The 11,923-nt window shown below is 46.4% G+C and overlaps 3 protein-coding genes and 1 long non-coding RNA gene across 7 annotated transcripts in view; 2 read left to right on the top strand and 2 right to left on the bottom strand.

Moving 5' to 3' along the window:
* The window catches only part of LOC141775815 (proteinase-activated receptor 4), a 198,136-nt gene that overhangs the window by 117,011 nt on the left and 69,202 nt on the right, over positions 1-11,923 (bottom strand). The gene's annotated exons all lie outside the window — the stretch shown is intronic.
* Positions 662-3,772, top strand: nipsnap3a (nipsnap homolog 3A (C. elegans)). The gene is made up of 6 exons (XM_074649535.1): positions 662-822; positions 2,247-2,454; positions 2,560-2,721; positions 2,806-2,955; positions 3,108-3,194; positions 3,340-3,772. The coding sequence occupies exons 1-6, from the start codon at positions 736-738 to the stop codon at positions 3,414-3,416; spliced, it is 771 nt and encodes a 256-aa protein (XP_074505636.1). The 5' UTR covers positions 662-735; the 3' UTR covers positions 3,417-3,772.
* Positions 4,038-5,554, top strand: LOC141775820 (uncharacterized). Its single transcript, XR_012595691.1, has 3 exons — positions 4,038-4,639; positions 5,039-5,059; positions 5,207-5,554. It is a non-coding gene; the product is annotated as an uncharacterized LOC141775820 (long non-coding RNA).
* LOC141775807 (phospholipid-transporting ATPase ABCA1-like) overlaps positions 5,393-11,923 on the bottom strand; it is a 36,136-nt gene continuing 29,605 nt past the window's right edge. Inside the window, exons 37-50 of the mRNA XM_074649507.1 lie at positions 11,651-11,828; positions 11,241-11,356; positions 10,555-10,699; positions 10,200-10,323; positions 9,831-9,960; positions 9,413-9,539; positions 9,101-9,163; positions 8,902-9,008; positions 8,256-8,397; positions 8,029-8,163; positions 7,039-7,142; positions 6,753-6,845; positions 6,413-6,656; positions 5,393-6,321 (exon numbers count right to left, since the gene is read on the bottom strand). Of these exons, the coding sequence (XP_074505608.1) occupies positions 6,169-6,321; positions 6,413-6,656; positions 6,753-6,845; positions 7,039-7,142; positions 8,029-8,163; positions 8,256-8,397; positions 8,902-9,008; positions 9,101-9,163; positions 9,413-9,539; positions 9,831-9,960; positions 10,200-10,323; positions 10,555-10,699; positions 11,241-11,356; positions 11,651-11,828 (1,861 nt within the window). The 3' untranslated portion in view covers positions 5,393-6,168. The remainder of the gene's footprint in view (positions 6,322-6,412; positions 6,657-6,752; positions 6,846-7,038; positions 7,143-8,028; positions 8,164-8,255; positions 8,398-8,901; positions 9,009-9,100; positions 9,164-9,412; positions 9,540-9,830; positions 9,961-10,199; positions 10,324-10,554; positions 10,700-11,240; positions 11,357-11,650; positions 11,829-11,923) is intronic.

The raw sequence follows: 11,923 nt of genomic DNA, 5'->3' as shown, positions 1-11,923 counted from the left end.
TTAATGTTGCAGCTGGTAAAGGTGGAGCTTATTTTAATGACTTTATATACTGCTGGGTAGTTTAATCTATAATAATACATCATTTATTAGTTGATTATATTTTGTATTAATAATCTGAATCTGTAAAGTAACTAAAGTTATTAAATCAATGTAGTGGAGTAAAAAGTACAATATTTCCCTCTGAGATGTAGTGGAGTAGAAGTAGAAAGTATCAGAACATGGAAATACTCAAGTAAAGTACAAGTACCTCAAAATTGTACTTAAGTACAGTACTTGAGTAAATGTACTTAGTTACTTTCCACCACTGAGTACATGTTATACTGTTTTGTTTTTCTAAGCATTCTTTACTGCTCCTGTTGGAATAAAATAACTGTTGATTATTTAACTGAAAAGTAGTAATGTGTTTTTGATACCTTCACGTTTTTGCATCAAATCATACCGGGATGTTTGCTGAAATTGATTGACCTAGAAACATTTCCACCAGCCGCCACTGCTCATACAGAGGATCCAAAACAGAGAAAAATAAAATAGAAAATAAAGAAGAGTGGAGAGAATAGAAACACATTTTATTGCTTTATTTCTTGGGGGTTCTGTACAACACCAGTTGCTATGGTAACACTGTACACAGTATTACTCAGTGGAGTGAGACCTCTCGGTCACAGAGGATCTCTGTCTGCCATAGAACTTCCTGTCTGCTGCAACTCTGTTTTTCTTTTCTGTCACTTCACTTTCAACATGTTGAAGTTCAGGAGCTCCTCGCTGAGATCAGCTGCTGCTCTGTTCACACCTTCAGCCCTGTTCACACCTGCTGCTGCTGCTCAGGTGAGTTCACCTCTAACTAACCACAACTAACCACAACTAACCACAACTGACCATAACTGACCCTGAACTAACCACAACTGACTAACTGGTTTGTTGTTTGTTGGTGATCTCTGGACTGATTCTGGTTCTGATCTGGACGGTTTGTTGGTTGCCGGTGATCTCTGGACTGATTCTGGTTCTGATCTGGACGGTTTGTTGGTTGCCGGTGATCTCTGGACTGATTCTGGTTCTAATCTGGACGGTTTGTTGGTTGTTGGTGATCTTTGGACTGATCTCAGAGGAAAGGTCAGAACCTGAAGTTTAACATTAACCAGCTGCTGCAGAGAAGATAAAACCTGCAGTTTACTTGAAGCTCCCTGAACTGTGTTTACTTTACTGTCTCTACTGTCTTTTCTGTCTTTACTTTACTGTCTTACTTTTACAGTTTTCACATGTTGCAGTATCAGTATCAGTATCAGTATCAGTGCCCAGTGCCCAGTGCCAAATGTCAAGTGGCAAGTGCCCAGTGTCCACAATGCCAAGTGCCCAATGCCCATTGTTCAGTGTCAGTGCCAAGTGTCTAGTACCCAGTGCCAAGTTTCCAATGCCCAGTGTCCAGTGCCCAATGCCGTGTCCAGTGTCCTATGCCAAATGCCCAATGCCGTGTCCAGTGTCCAGTGTCCAATGCCCAATGCCCAATACCCAATGCCAAGTGTCCAGTGTCCAGTGTCCAGTGCCCAATGCCGTGTCCAGTGTCCTATGCCCAATGCCGTGTCCAGTGTCCAATGCCCAATGCTAAGTGTCCAGTATCCTATGCCCAATGCCGTGTCCAGTGTCCAGTGTCCAGTGTCCAGTGTCCAATGCCCAATGCCAAGTGTCCAGTGTCCAGTGTCCAGTGCCCAATGCCGTGTCCAGTGTCCAATGCCAAGTGTCCAGTGTCCAGTGCCCAGTGCCAAATGCCCAATGCCAAGTGTCCAGTGCCCAGTGCCCAATGCCGTGGCCAGTGTCCAATGCCAAGTGGCCAGTGTCCTATGCCCAATGCCAAGTGGCCAGTGTCCTATGCCCAATGCTGTGTCCAGTGTCCAGTGCCCAATGCCCAATGCCAAGTGTCCACTGCCCAGTGCCAAGTGTCAAGTATCCAGTGTCTAGTGTCTAGTATCTAGTATCTAGTATCCAGTATCCAGTGTCAAGAAGTGTCCAGTGCTCAGTGTCAAGTGTCAATTGTCAGTGTCCAGTCCAGAGGGGAGTTGTACAGACTGATGTCCACTGGCAGGGAGGCTCTCCTGTGGAGTTTGGTGGCATCAGTCTGTGTCCTGTACAGGTCTCCGTGTCCCAGGTCCAGTCCGGTCTGTAGTCTAGGTGGACATTCATGCTCTGAACCAGTTGACTGTTCCTATGTGTTACTGTCAGAGTGAGACCTCTTCTCTCTTCCTTCCTCTCTGCAGCCTCGAGTGCGTCTCTCCACAGGTCCCCAACAGGAACAAAAAACCTTCTATGAGTTCCGCACCTACTGCATCCGTCCAGACCAGAACGCTGCCTTCCTCAAACTGACCAATGAGAAGATCCACCTGCGCACTGCCCACTCACAGCTGATTGGCTACTGGAGCGTCGAGTACGGTGGCCTGAACAAGGTCTTCCATATATGGAAGTATGGTGAGGACATTCTTCTTCGTTTGTTTACCGGTTCTTCTTCATCACCAGGTTTTAAAAGTTTAACTAACTCTTTCTCCTCCTCCTCATCCTCTTCCTCCTCCTCAGACAGTTATTCTCAGCGGGCAGGTGTTCGGGCATCTCTATCTCAGGATCCCTCCTGGATCTCAGAGTACATCTCCAAGGCGATACCGATGTTGACGTCTCAGGACAACGAGGTCACCTACCTGGTTCCTTGGAGCCGCCTGCAGACGCCACCGCAGGAGGGCGGTAAGCCCCGCCCCCTCACTGTAACCACTCAATGACTGCTCTCAGTGACATCACGCCGTCGTTATAACGCCAGGTGTGTTTCAGGTGTGTACGAGCTGGTCTCCTTCCAGATGCGTCCCGGCGGTCCGGCAGTTTGGGGCAACGCCTTCCAGGCTGCCGTCAGCTCCCATGATGCACCGGGGTACGGCAAGCTGGTGGGAGCGTTCCACAACGAGTGTGGCCCACTGAACAAAGGTACACTGTAAAAAAAAATATATACTCAACGTTTTCTGAGGAACCCATGAAGAACCCGCTTCAAGGTTCTTCACAAAACCTTCTGGGCCTGCTGGACTCTCAGTTTCCAGTTCCACTGTGTTGATGATGTCACTGTGTCGTTTCTCGGTCAGTTTACGCCCTCTGGTGGTTCGAGAGCGCCGACCAGCGAGCTGAAGTACGACACAAAGCTCACACGGACGCCAGAGTGGTCGCTGCAGGTGAGACTCTGTCCACAAGACACTGTAGAGTTCGAAACCATGTGACATCATACACCATGTGACATCATACATCATACATTTCTAAATGTACATATATACGCCTGGACACCAACAGTCTCTCTCTTTGTCTTTGTCTCTCTCTCAGTCAGAGACAGCGTCGTCCATCTGGTGTCTCAGGAGAATAAACTCATGTTTCCCTGTTCTTTCTCTCCGATGAAGTAACTTCCTGTCCTCACACCTGCGTCTCCAAGGCAACAGAGACCAACACTGTAACACTAATCCTTACCTTGTCCGTTGTCGTCTACATGAACGCTGCACGTTACGAACACAGTGAAGGAAACACGGCTTTGGTGTATACATCACTGATGTAAACTAACATTTAACATCAGAAGAGATATTAAGAAATAATGATGAATACATTCAACATTAATACATTAATTAAACACTAATAATGTCTCAGTATTAAAGAACTAGTCAGTCAGTGTGTGATTGACAGCAGCAGCGTCCAATCCTGTGGCCGGGATGTTGGAGGGGGCGGGGCTTCTGTCTGATGTAAAAATAATAAAGTGAAACGAGAACATTCGTCTTCAGTCGTCAGTCTGTTGATCAGGTTTTGTTTATAGTGACAGAACTCTTGTTGGGGACGCAGATAGGAGCTGGTTATTAGAAAATATTAAAGATAATTATTAATATCAATAATAAATTATCAATATATATTGATAACAGGGCACTAAATAAAATACATTAAAATGACTATATAAAGTAATTAATAATTATCAAAATAATTAATAATTATATTGAATAATATGATTTAATGTATATTTAATCATCTTCAGGGCACCACTCTTTGAAACAAAGAAAATTATAGCAAATTTAATGTAGTCTCATAAAATAAGTGTCAAAGTATACTGAACTACCAATTTGGAACTCTGATAATTAAATTAATAACTATAACCATAAATCACCAGATCAATAGATGGTATCAGTTGAAGGATGTTGTAGTTCTTGACAGCAGCGGTCGGCATTATTCTCTTTTATGCAACATTAAACAGACCAACATGTATAATTCACAAACATTTAATTATTAGATAATAAAAGGTGTAAAAAACAATATTAATCTAACTAAGCAACTAAAAAAGAGCGTTTGTGTGTGAGAGACAAAGACAAGATGGCTTCTTGTCTCAAGATGGCGACTGAGTCTGCACGGCCTACAAACAATATGGCTGCCACTGTAAAACTACAAAAATGGCCGCCGGGACCGCACATGTGCTCAGTCAGAACAAAGAGTTGTTTGATGTGCAGGTTTAAAAACAAACCAATGAAATATATCACTGACTGGATCGTCATCATTTCCTCATGTTGATCATTACATTTCTACGGAGCCGCCCAAGGAAAACATTTCTATTAACTCGTTCCCTCGAAGAAGTGCTCTATGAAGGAACGAGGTGCCAACTCGAAGGAACGAGGTGCCAACTCGAAGGAACGAGGTGCCAACTCGAAGGAACGAGGTGCCAACTCGAAGGAACGAGGTGCCAACTCGAAGGAACGAGGTGCCAACTCGAAGGAACGAGGTGCCAACTCGAAGGAACGAGGTGCCAACTCGAAGGAACGAGGTGCCAACTCGAAGGAACGAGGTGCCAACTCGAAGGAACGAGGTGCCAACTCGAAGGAACGAGGTGCCAACTCGAAGGAACGAGGTGCCAACTCGAAGGAACGAGGTGCCAACTCGAAGGAACGAGGTGCCAACTCGGAGGAACGAGGTGCCAACTCGAAGGAACGAGGTGCCAACTCGAAGGAACGAGGTGCCAACTCGGAGGAACGAGGTACCAACTCGAAGGAACGAGGTACTAACTCGAGGGAACGAGGTACCAACTCGAAGGAACGAGGTACCAACTCGAGGGAACGAGGTACTAACTCGAAGGAACGAGGTACCAACTCGAAAGAACGAGGTACCAACTCGAAGGAACGAGGTACTAACTCGAGGGAACGAGGTACTAACTCGAAGGAACGAGGTACTAAAAATGTTCTCCCAGGGGTGCTGCGTACTTTTCTGTATTTTCTGTTGCAGATTATTTCTAGGAGACAGAGTTGTAACGTCCGTCCGTCCACTGATCATGTGACTTCACCAGACTTCCTCCCTTTCACAATAAAAGTCAAACTTCACACTGAGCTGATAAAAAGTCGACAGAAGGCAGACGGTCGATTTGTTTCATTTATTGTGTTGTTGTTCAGAGGAGGTAACAGTTCCTATCAGCCTGTTCTGTCACATTAAATAAACAACATGATGATGAGAGACAGAGTTTCAGTGCAAACACAAACTGATGGTGAGATCACGTAAAAGTGCCGATCGATCGATCGGCTGTTCAACTGGTCAATACTGTAGTGTGCTTCCAGGAGCTGATGAGGTATTTTTCACTGTTTCACACCCAAACACGACAAATCTGCTCGTTTTTAGCATCTTTTCTTAAAAAAAACTATAAAATCAATCATTGTCTTCTTTGTGCAGCACTTTGCATCGAGCGCTTTGATTGGCTGTTAGACACTACAGGAAACAGTCATGCCCCCGCTAAAATAAGACGGCTACACATATAAATAAAAACTCTGACACGATAAAAAACGGAATCAAACGTTTTCTCTAAAAATCTGATTGTTGCAGTCGAGCCCTCGGCCGTTTGAAATGATTTGGATTCTTCATCGTTGGTTTTCGGAAAAACAAACAGACGCTGTAGAGTTCACTGGAGTCAGCGGATCAACCACAGAAGAAGAAGTCTGGAGGAGCGGTCACAAAAGAAGAAGAAGTCTGGAGGCAGTTATTCAAGTTTCTTTAACGCTCAGTCTGGTCGGCGGGCGGCTCGGCGGGCAGCTCGGCGCCTTCGCAGGAAATCATTTGCATTGACTGGCATGAGGCAGCAGGTGACTCCGCCCACAGTATTCAAATCAGTACGACGTCACCACAAGGTGAGATGACATCACATCACACGGCGCTCTCCCCCATCGCGCCCCCTCCCTCAGCAGCTCCTTGGCTGCAGCTCAGCGTGGGAACCTCGATGGCGACGTTTCTCCGCCTCACCGAGTTGTCTTTGGAGTGATAGTCGTCACTCTGGTCCTTCGCAAAGTTCACAAACACCTGAAACAACAAACAGGAAGTCCGTCAGTTCTGACAAATCAACATCGAGACCACATTTCCCATCAGTCCCGTTAACTTCCTGTTAGATTACCTGGTCCAGTGTGGTCTGAGTGACGGAGTAGTCCTCGATCCTCAGCGTCTCTTTATTTTGGGCCAGGATGGAGAAGATGTGAGTGAGCGACGTGAGAGACGAAGGCAGCTGATACTGCAACATGTTCCGGTGTTTCTCCTTCAGCGTGCTGCCGCTCAGCTCGCTCTCGATGAACTTCATGACGGGCAGCAGGTCGGCGTCGGGCCCCGCCACCCGCAGGATGATGGTGTACCCGTCACCAAACCTGACAGACAAAATCACCATTTATAACACCTGTAGGATGACGGTTAACCCGTCACCAAACCTCATAGACAAAATCACCATTTCTAGTCAGTGTTACCTGTTCTTCAGGTGTTGGACGCTGCCGAGACATCTGAACCGTCCGTTGACCATGATGGCCATCCTGGTACACAACGCCTCACACTCCTCCATGCTGAGACACACAACACACACATACAGTTAATATACACACAGGTAATACACACAGGAGACAAGCTGAGGACACAAAGTAAGGAGACAAACTGAGTAAACTCCCTGTCCTCAGGTGGGTGTCTGTCCTACCAATATGAGGAGAAGTGGGGACACTAACTGAGGGACAACCAGACAACATGGTGGATGTGTCCTACCTGTGCGAGGTGAGGACGACGGAGCGTCCCTCCTTGATGATGCTGTGGATGGTGTTCCAGAGGGCGCGGCGAGCTTTGGGGTCCATCCCCGTGGTGGGTTCGTCCTGTAACGAGGAGGACAGCCAGGTTAACGTTGGCCCACAGATTAAGCAGGAAGCAGAGGGTGAAGGTGAGGAGGACGAGGGGGAGGAGGAGGGGCATCACTGCTCAATAACTCTTCTTCTCTGGTTGTAGTTCTAACTTCCTCTGTCTCTCTTCTTCTCTCCTCAGTAAACAGGGGCAGCTCCTTTAATCCTCTGTTAAACCACCCCCTCCCTCTGCAGCTGCTCTCTGATTGGCTGACGCTGGTCTGATGCTGTTGTGTAACTCTGCAGCTTTAACACAGCTGCTCTATAAAAAAACTAACATTTAAATCTGAGCAGCTCTGAAATTAATTATACTGTGATCACATCTTCATCAATACACTGACTTTAACTGGATATTCACATGTTCTCTTTTATTTATTTATTCCCTCTGCATTACTTCTCTATGAGTTTGTCTAAAGTTTGCACAAAGGTTTGTGTAAAGTTTATATTTATATTACTTCCTGCTTTATTCTGAAAAACAACTTTCTGACCATTGAGCTCAGTTTAATTAAATAAACCGTCTTCTACCTCTCACAGTAAATGTGGTATTTAGTAAAAACTAGACGATGGGGGCGACGCTGTAGCTCGCCTGGTAGAGCGGACGCCCCCATGTACCAAGGCTGAGTCCTTACCGCAGCGGCCCGGCGTTCCAGTCCGACCTGTGGCCCTTTGCTGCATGTTCACCCCTCTCTCTCTCTCTCTCCCCCTTTCAGTACTATCTCTGTAACGGTCTAAGACATGCTCTATATATATATAAAGCGTCTAGAGATAACTTCTGTTATGATTTGACGCTATATAAAAACAACTTTCTTTGAACTATTAATAAAGGCATAAAAGAAATAAAAAAAACATGTGTGTGTGTTACCAGGAAGACGACGGGCGGCGCTCCGATCAGCGCCATCGCTGTGGACAGTTTCCTCATGTTTCCTCCGCTGTAACTTCCTGCTGCTTTATCAGCGTACTTCAGCAGACCCAACTTCCTGATCCCCCACTCCGCCACCTGTCAATCAAACATCATCACCATCATCATCACCACCACCACCATCTTCATCATCATCATCATCATCACCACCACCGTGTGTTCAGACTCACGTCACAGACTTCCTTCTCGGGGATGCCTCTGAGGACGGCGTACAGCTCCAGGTGTTCTCTTCCTGTCAGCAGGTCGTTGATGGAGTCAAACTGAGGACAGTAGCCTATGTTCTGGTGGACCTCGTCGATCTCCCTCAGGATGCTGCACACACAAAGACTCATGAGAACAACAACGGACCCTTCCTGTGAGTGTTCAGGACCTCTGCAGGGTCCCCGGGCCGCAGGTTGAGAACCTCATGACCTTAGAGACACTTGAGTGTGTTTTAATTCTAATTAATGAGCTTAATGAGGAACAAACCACAGTCTGTGTTTTACAGGCGGATTCCATTTGTTTACACTCAATAGACTCATTCATATATAAATATATTTAATATAAGTATTTATTTTGTATATATAAATATATACAACTTCATGTTGGGAAAAACAAACATGAACATAAAACACAACTGAACAGTTTATATGAGAAATAAATAAATAAAGTTAATCAGGTTCATTTCAGGTTCAACTGCTTAAATTAATCCTCAGAATAAAGCTGCTGTTTTCAGCTGCAGTAACCACGGCAACAGCAGCAACCGCAACAACAACAACAAACCTGAGGTCAGCTTCAGGTCCTGAACTCTCAAACCTTTGTGACCTTTGACCTCACCTTTTGCCAGCCAGGAAGGCCTCGCCGCTGGTCACCAGCGTGTCTCCTGTCAGCATCTTAAAGGTTGTCGTCTTTCCAGCTCCGTTCACACCGAGCAGCCCGAAGCACTGACGCACACACACACAGTTCATATTTATTAGTGACACTTTTATTTAGTGTAAATGTTTATTAATTATTGGATGAGTGTGATGAGTCTCACCTCTCCAGGTGGAATCCCGACACACAGTCGATCCACCGCCGGCTTCTGTTTCCTTTTAAACACCTGCAGGACACATTGAGTTTGCTCAAAGTTTACCCAAAGTGTGCCCAAAGTTTGTCCAAAGTTTACCCAAAGTGTGCCCAAAGTTTGTCCAAAGTTTACCCAAAGTTTACCCAAAGTTTACCCAAAGTTTGCCCAAAGTTTGCCCAAATTTGACCCAAAGTTTACCCACAGTGTGCCCAAAGTTTGTCTAAAGTTTTCCCAAAGTGTGAATGAATACTCGTCACATGACGGACTGAAGTGTACGTGAACCTTGGTGAGCTGTCGGAGCTCCAGGATGTCTCCGTGTCCGAGGCCGTGGACGACCCTCTGTCTCTCTCGGGCCACGTCTTCGTCCTCGTCTCCTAGCGGTCCCAGTTTATTGAGTTTACTGACCGACCTGCAGACACACGGACACACACTGAGCTCATGTAGTAGTACTGGGTACATGTTTTTAGTACTGGGTACATGTAGTACTGGGTACATGTTTTAGTACTGGGTACATGTTTTTAGTACTGGGTACATGTAGTAGTACTGGGTACATGTTTTTAGTACTGGGTACATGTAGTACTGGATACATGTAGTAGTACTGGGTACATGTAGTAGTACTGGGTACATGTAGTACTGGGTACATGTAGTAGTACTTGGTACATGTAGTAGTACTGGGTACATGTAGAAGTACTGTGTGTACCTGGGTTTGATGAAGAAGCGGTACTGGATGAGGACGGTGATGATGAAGAACACGGCTCCCTCCACCGCCATGGCGAACAGATTCTTCCCCACCATGTCCCACTCCAGAGGGGACCGCAGCCGGTTCTCACCTGGAACCGACATCCACACAACCGTTACACGACCGTTACACGACTGTTACACAACACCGCCACGGCCTCAGCAGCCAATCAGCAGCCAGCAACACGGCAGGAAGTCACAGAAACAGATGAATGAGCTTATCAAAATAAAATAATACAATTGTGTTGAGTGACCCGAGTTAAAGGAGACAAACATGAGGACAGAGGACGCCTTTAAAGTCAACGCCTGTGCCTGTGTGTGTGTGTGTTACCGAATCTCTCCAGGGCGTCGGCCATCGCCTGGTTCTTCACCATGTCGATGAGTCCTCGACCGAGACAGAAGTGAGGGAAGATGAGGAGGACGTTCTTCAGGATGTCGTTGATTCCTCCGATCTCCTGAGAACAACAAGTTAGTCTCCAGATTAAACCTACAGTCCAGATTAACTCTGATCTCCAGACTAAATCTGATCTCCAGACTAACTCTAACTCTGATCTCCAGATTAACTCTGATCTCCAGACTAACTCTAACTCTGATCTCCAGACTAACTCTGATCTCCAGACTAACTCTGATCTCAAGACTAACTCTGATCTCCAGATTAACTCTGCGGTGTCACAGCGTGGACTCACGTTGTTTCCGAACAGCTCCATGACGAAGGTGGAGATGCTGCCGTTGATGCCGATGAGGATGTTGACGCTGGTGAGGACGACGTACGCCGTGCTGGGGATCTTAAAGAAGAAGGAGGCCGGATACATCAGAGGAGTGATGGACCAGCTGGAGACACAACAGAGACAACAGAGAGGACATTAGTGATGGACCAGCTGGAGACAACAGAGACAACAGAGAGGACATTTAACCGCCACTAAAAGCTCCAGAACAGACACTAAAGGGACCTCATGGTGAGATTATAAAGACATGAGTTATTCTGTTCAGTGTAGTACTGTGTAGTAGTACTGTGTAGTAGTAGTACTGTGTAGTAGTACTGTGTAGTAGTACTGTGTAGTAGTACTGTGTAGTAGTAGTACTGTGTAGTAGTACTGTGTAGTAGTACTGTGTAGTAGTAGTACTGTGTAGTAGTACTGTGTAGTAGTACTGTGTAGTAGTACTGTGTAGTAGTAGTACTGTGTAGTAGTACTGTGTAGTAGTAGTACTGTGTAGTAGTACTGTGTAGTAGTACTGTGTAGTAGTACTGTGTAGTAGTAGTACTGTGTAGTAGTACTGTGTAGTAGTAGTACTGTGTAGTAGTACTGTGTAGTAGTACTGTGTAGTAGTACTGTGTAGTAGTAGTACTGTGTAGTAGTACTGTGTGTCTAACCCGTAGAGCAGCAGCAGCAGTGCAAGAGCCGGCAGGTTGGTGGACGACACGTAGGCGTTCTGCTGGAAACAGATGAAAATGACCACGACCAGCGTTGCCGGGACGACGTAGTTACACTGCAGAGACAAAACAACATCAACACAGATTACTAACTTCAGAGCTAACACCTTCACTTTAACCAGCCTGACCTGTTCACACCCTGCACTGCTACGTTCACAGCTACAACGTTACTGATGACATCACACACGCTCTCTCTCTCTCTACCAGACGCTCGCTAACGTTACGGCGAGCTGCAGAAACCCTGACAGACCACCTGGCAGCTCAACTAAACTGACCACGCTGCCACTGATGTCATCAGTTATTGGTTAGCGATGTGTAAACGGGTTTGGCTGGCGTCCGCGGCGTCTCACCATGTCCCAGATGAAGTTGGCGACCCAGTAGAGCAGCGGCTGCACGCCGCTGATGAACTGCATGTGTTTGGCTTTATTGACTCGCTCCTGGATGAGGAAGACCACAAAGCTGGCCGGGACGAAGGACATGGCGAAGATCACGCAGATGGACACCAGGACGTCCACGGAGGTCGTTACCCTGGAGACAGACGGAAGGAGGAGTTAGACAGGAGAGAGAGCATTTCTCAGACAGCTGGCCCCAGTCAGAGATAAGCCACGGTAACCAGGGTAACC

This window comes from Sebastes fasciatus, chromosome 10 (assembly GCF_043250625.1).
Source record: "Sebastes fasciatus isolate fSebFas1 chromosome 10, fSebFas1.pri, whole genome shotgun sequence".
Classification (NCBI taxonomy): domain Eukaryota; kingdom Metazoa; phylum Chordata; class Actinopteri; order Perciformes; family Sebastidae; genus Sebastes; species Sebastes fasciatus.
This window is presented reverse-complemented; position numbering and strand designations above follow the sequence as displayed.

Excerpts from the sequence above, each read along its gene's own strand:
- nipsnap3a (XM_074649535.1), top strand. The coding sequence starts at position 736 with ATGTTGAAGTTCAGGAGCTCCTCGCTGAGATCAGCTGCTGCTCTGTTC. Across the intron at positions 2,455-2,559 it reads CTTCCATATATGGAAGTATG|ACAGTTATTCTCAGCGGGCA; the intron begins GTGAGGACATTC and ends CCTCCTCCTCAG. Across the intron at positions 2,722-2,805 it reads GACGCCACCGCAGGAGGGCG|GTGTGTACGAGCTGGTCTCC; the intron begins GTAAGCCCCGCC and ends GGTGTGTTTCAG.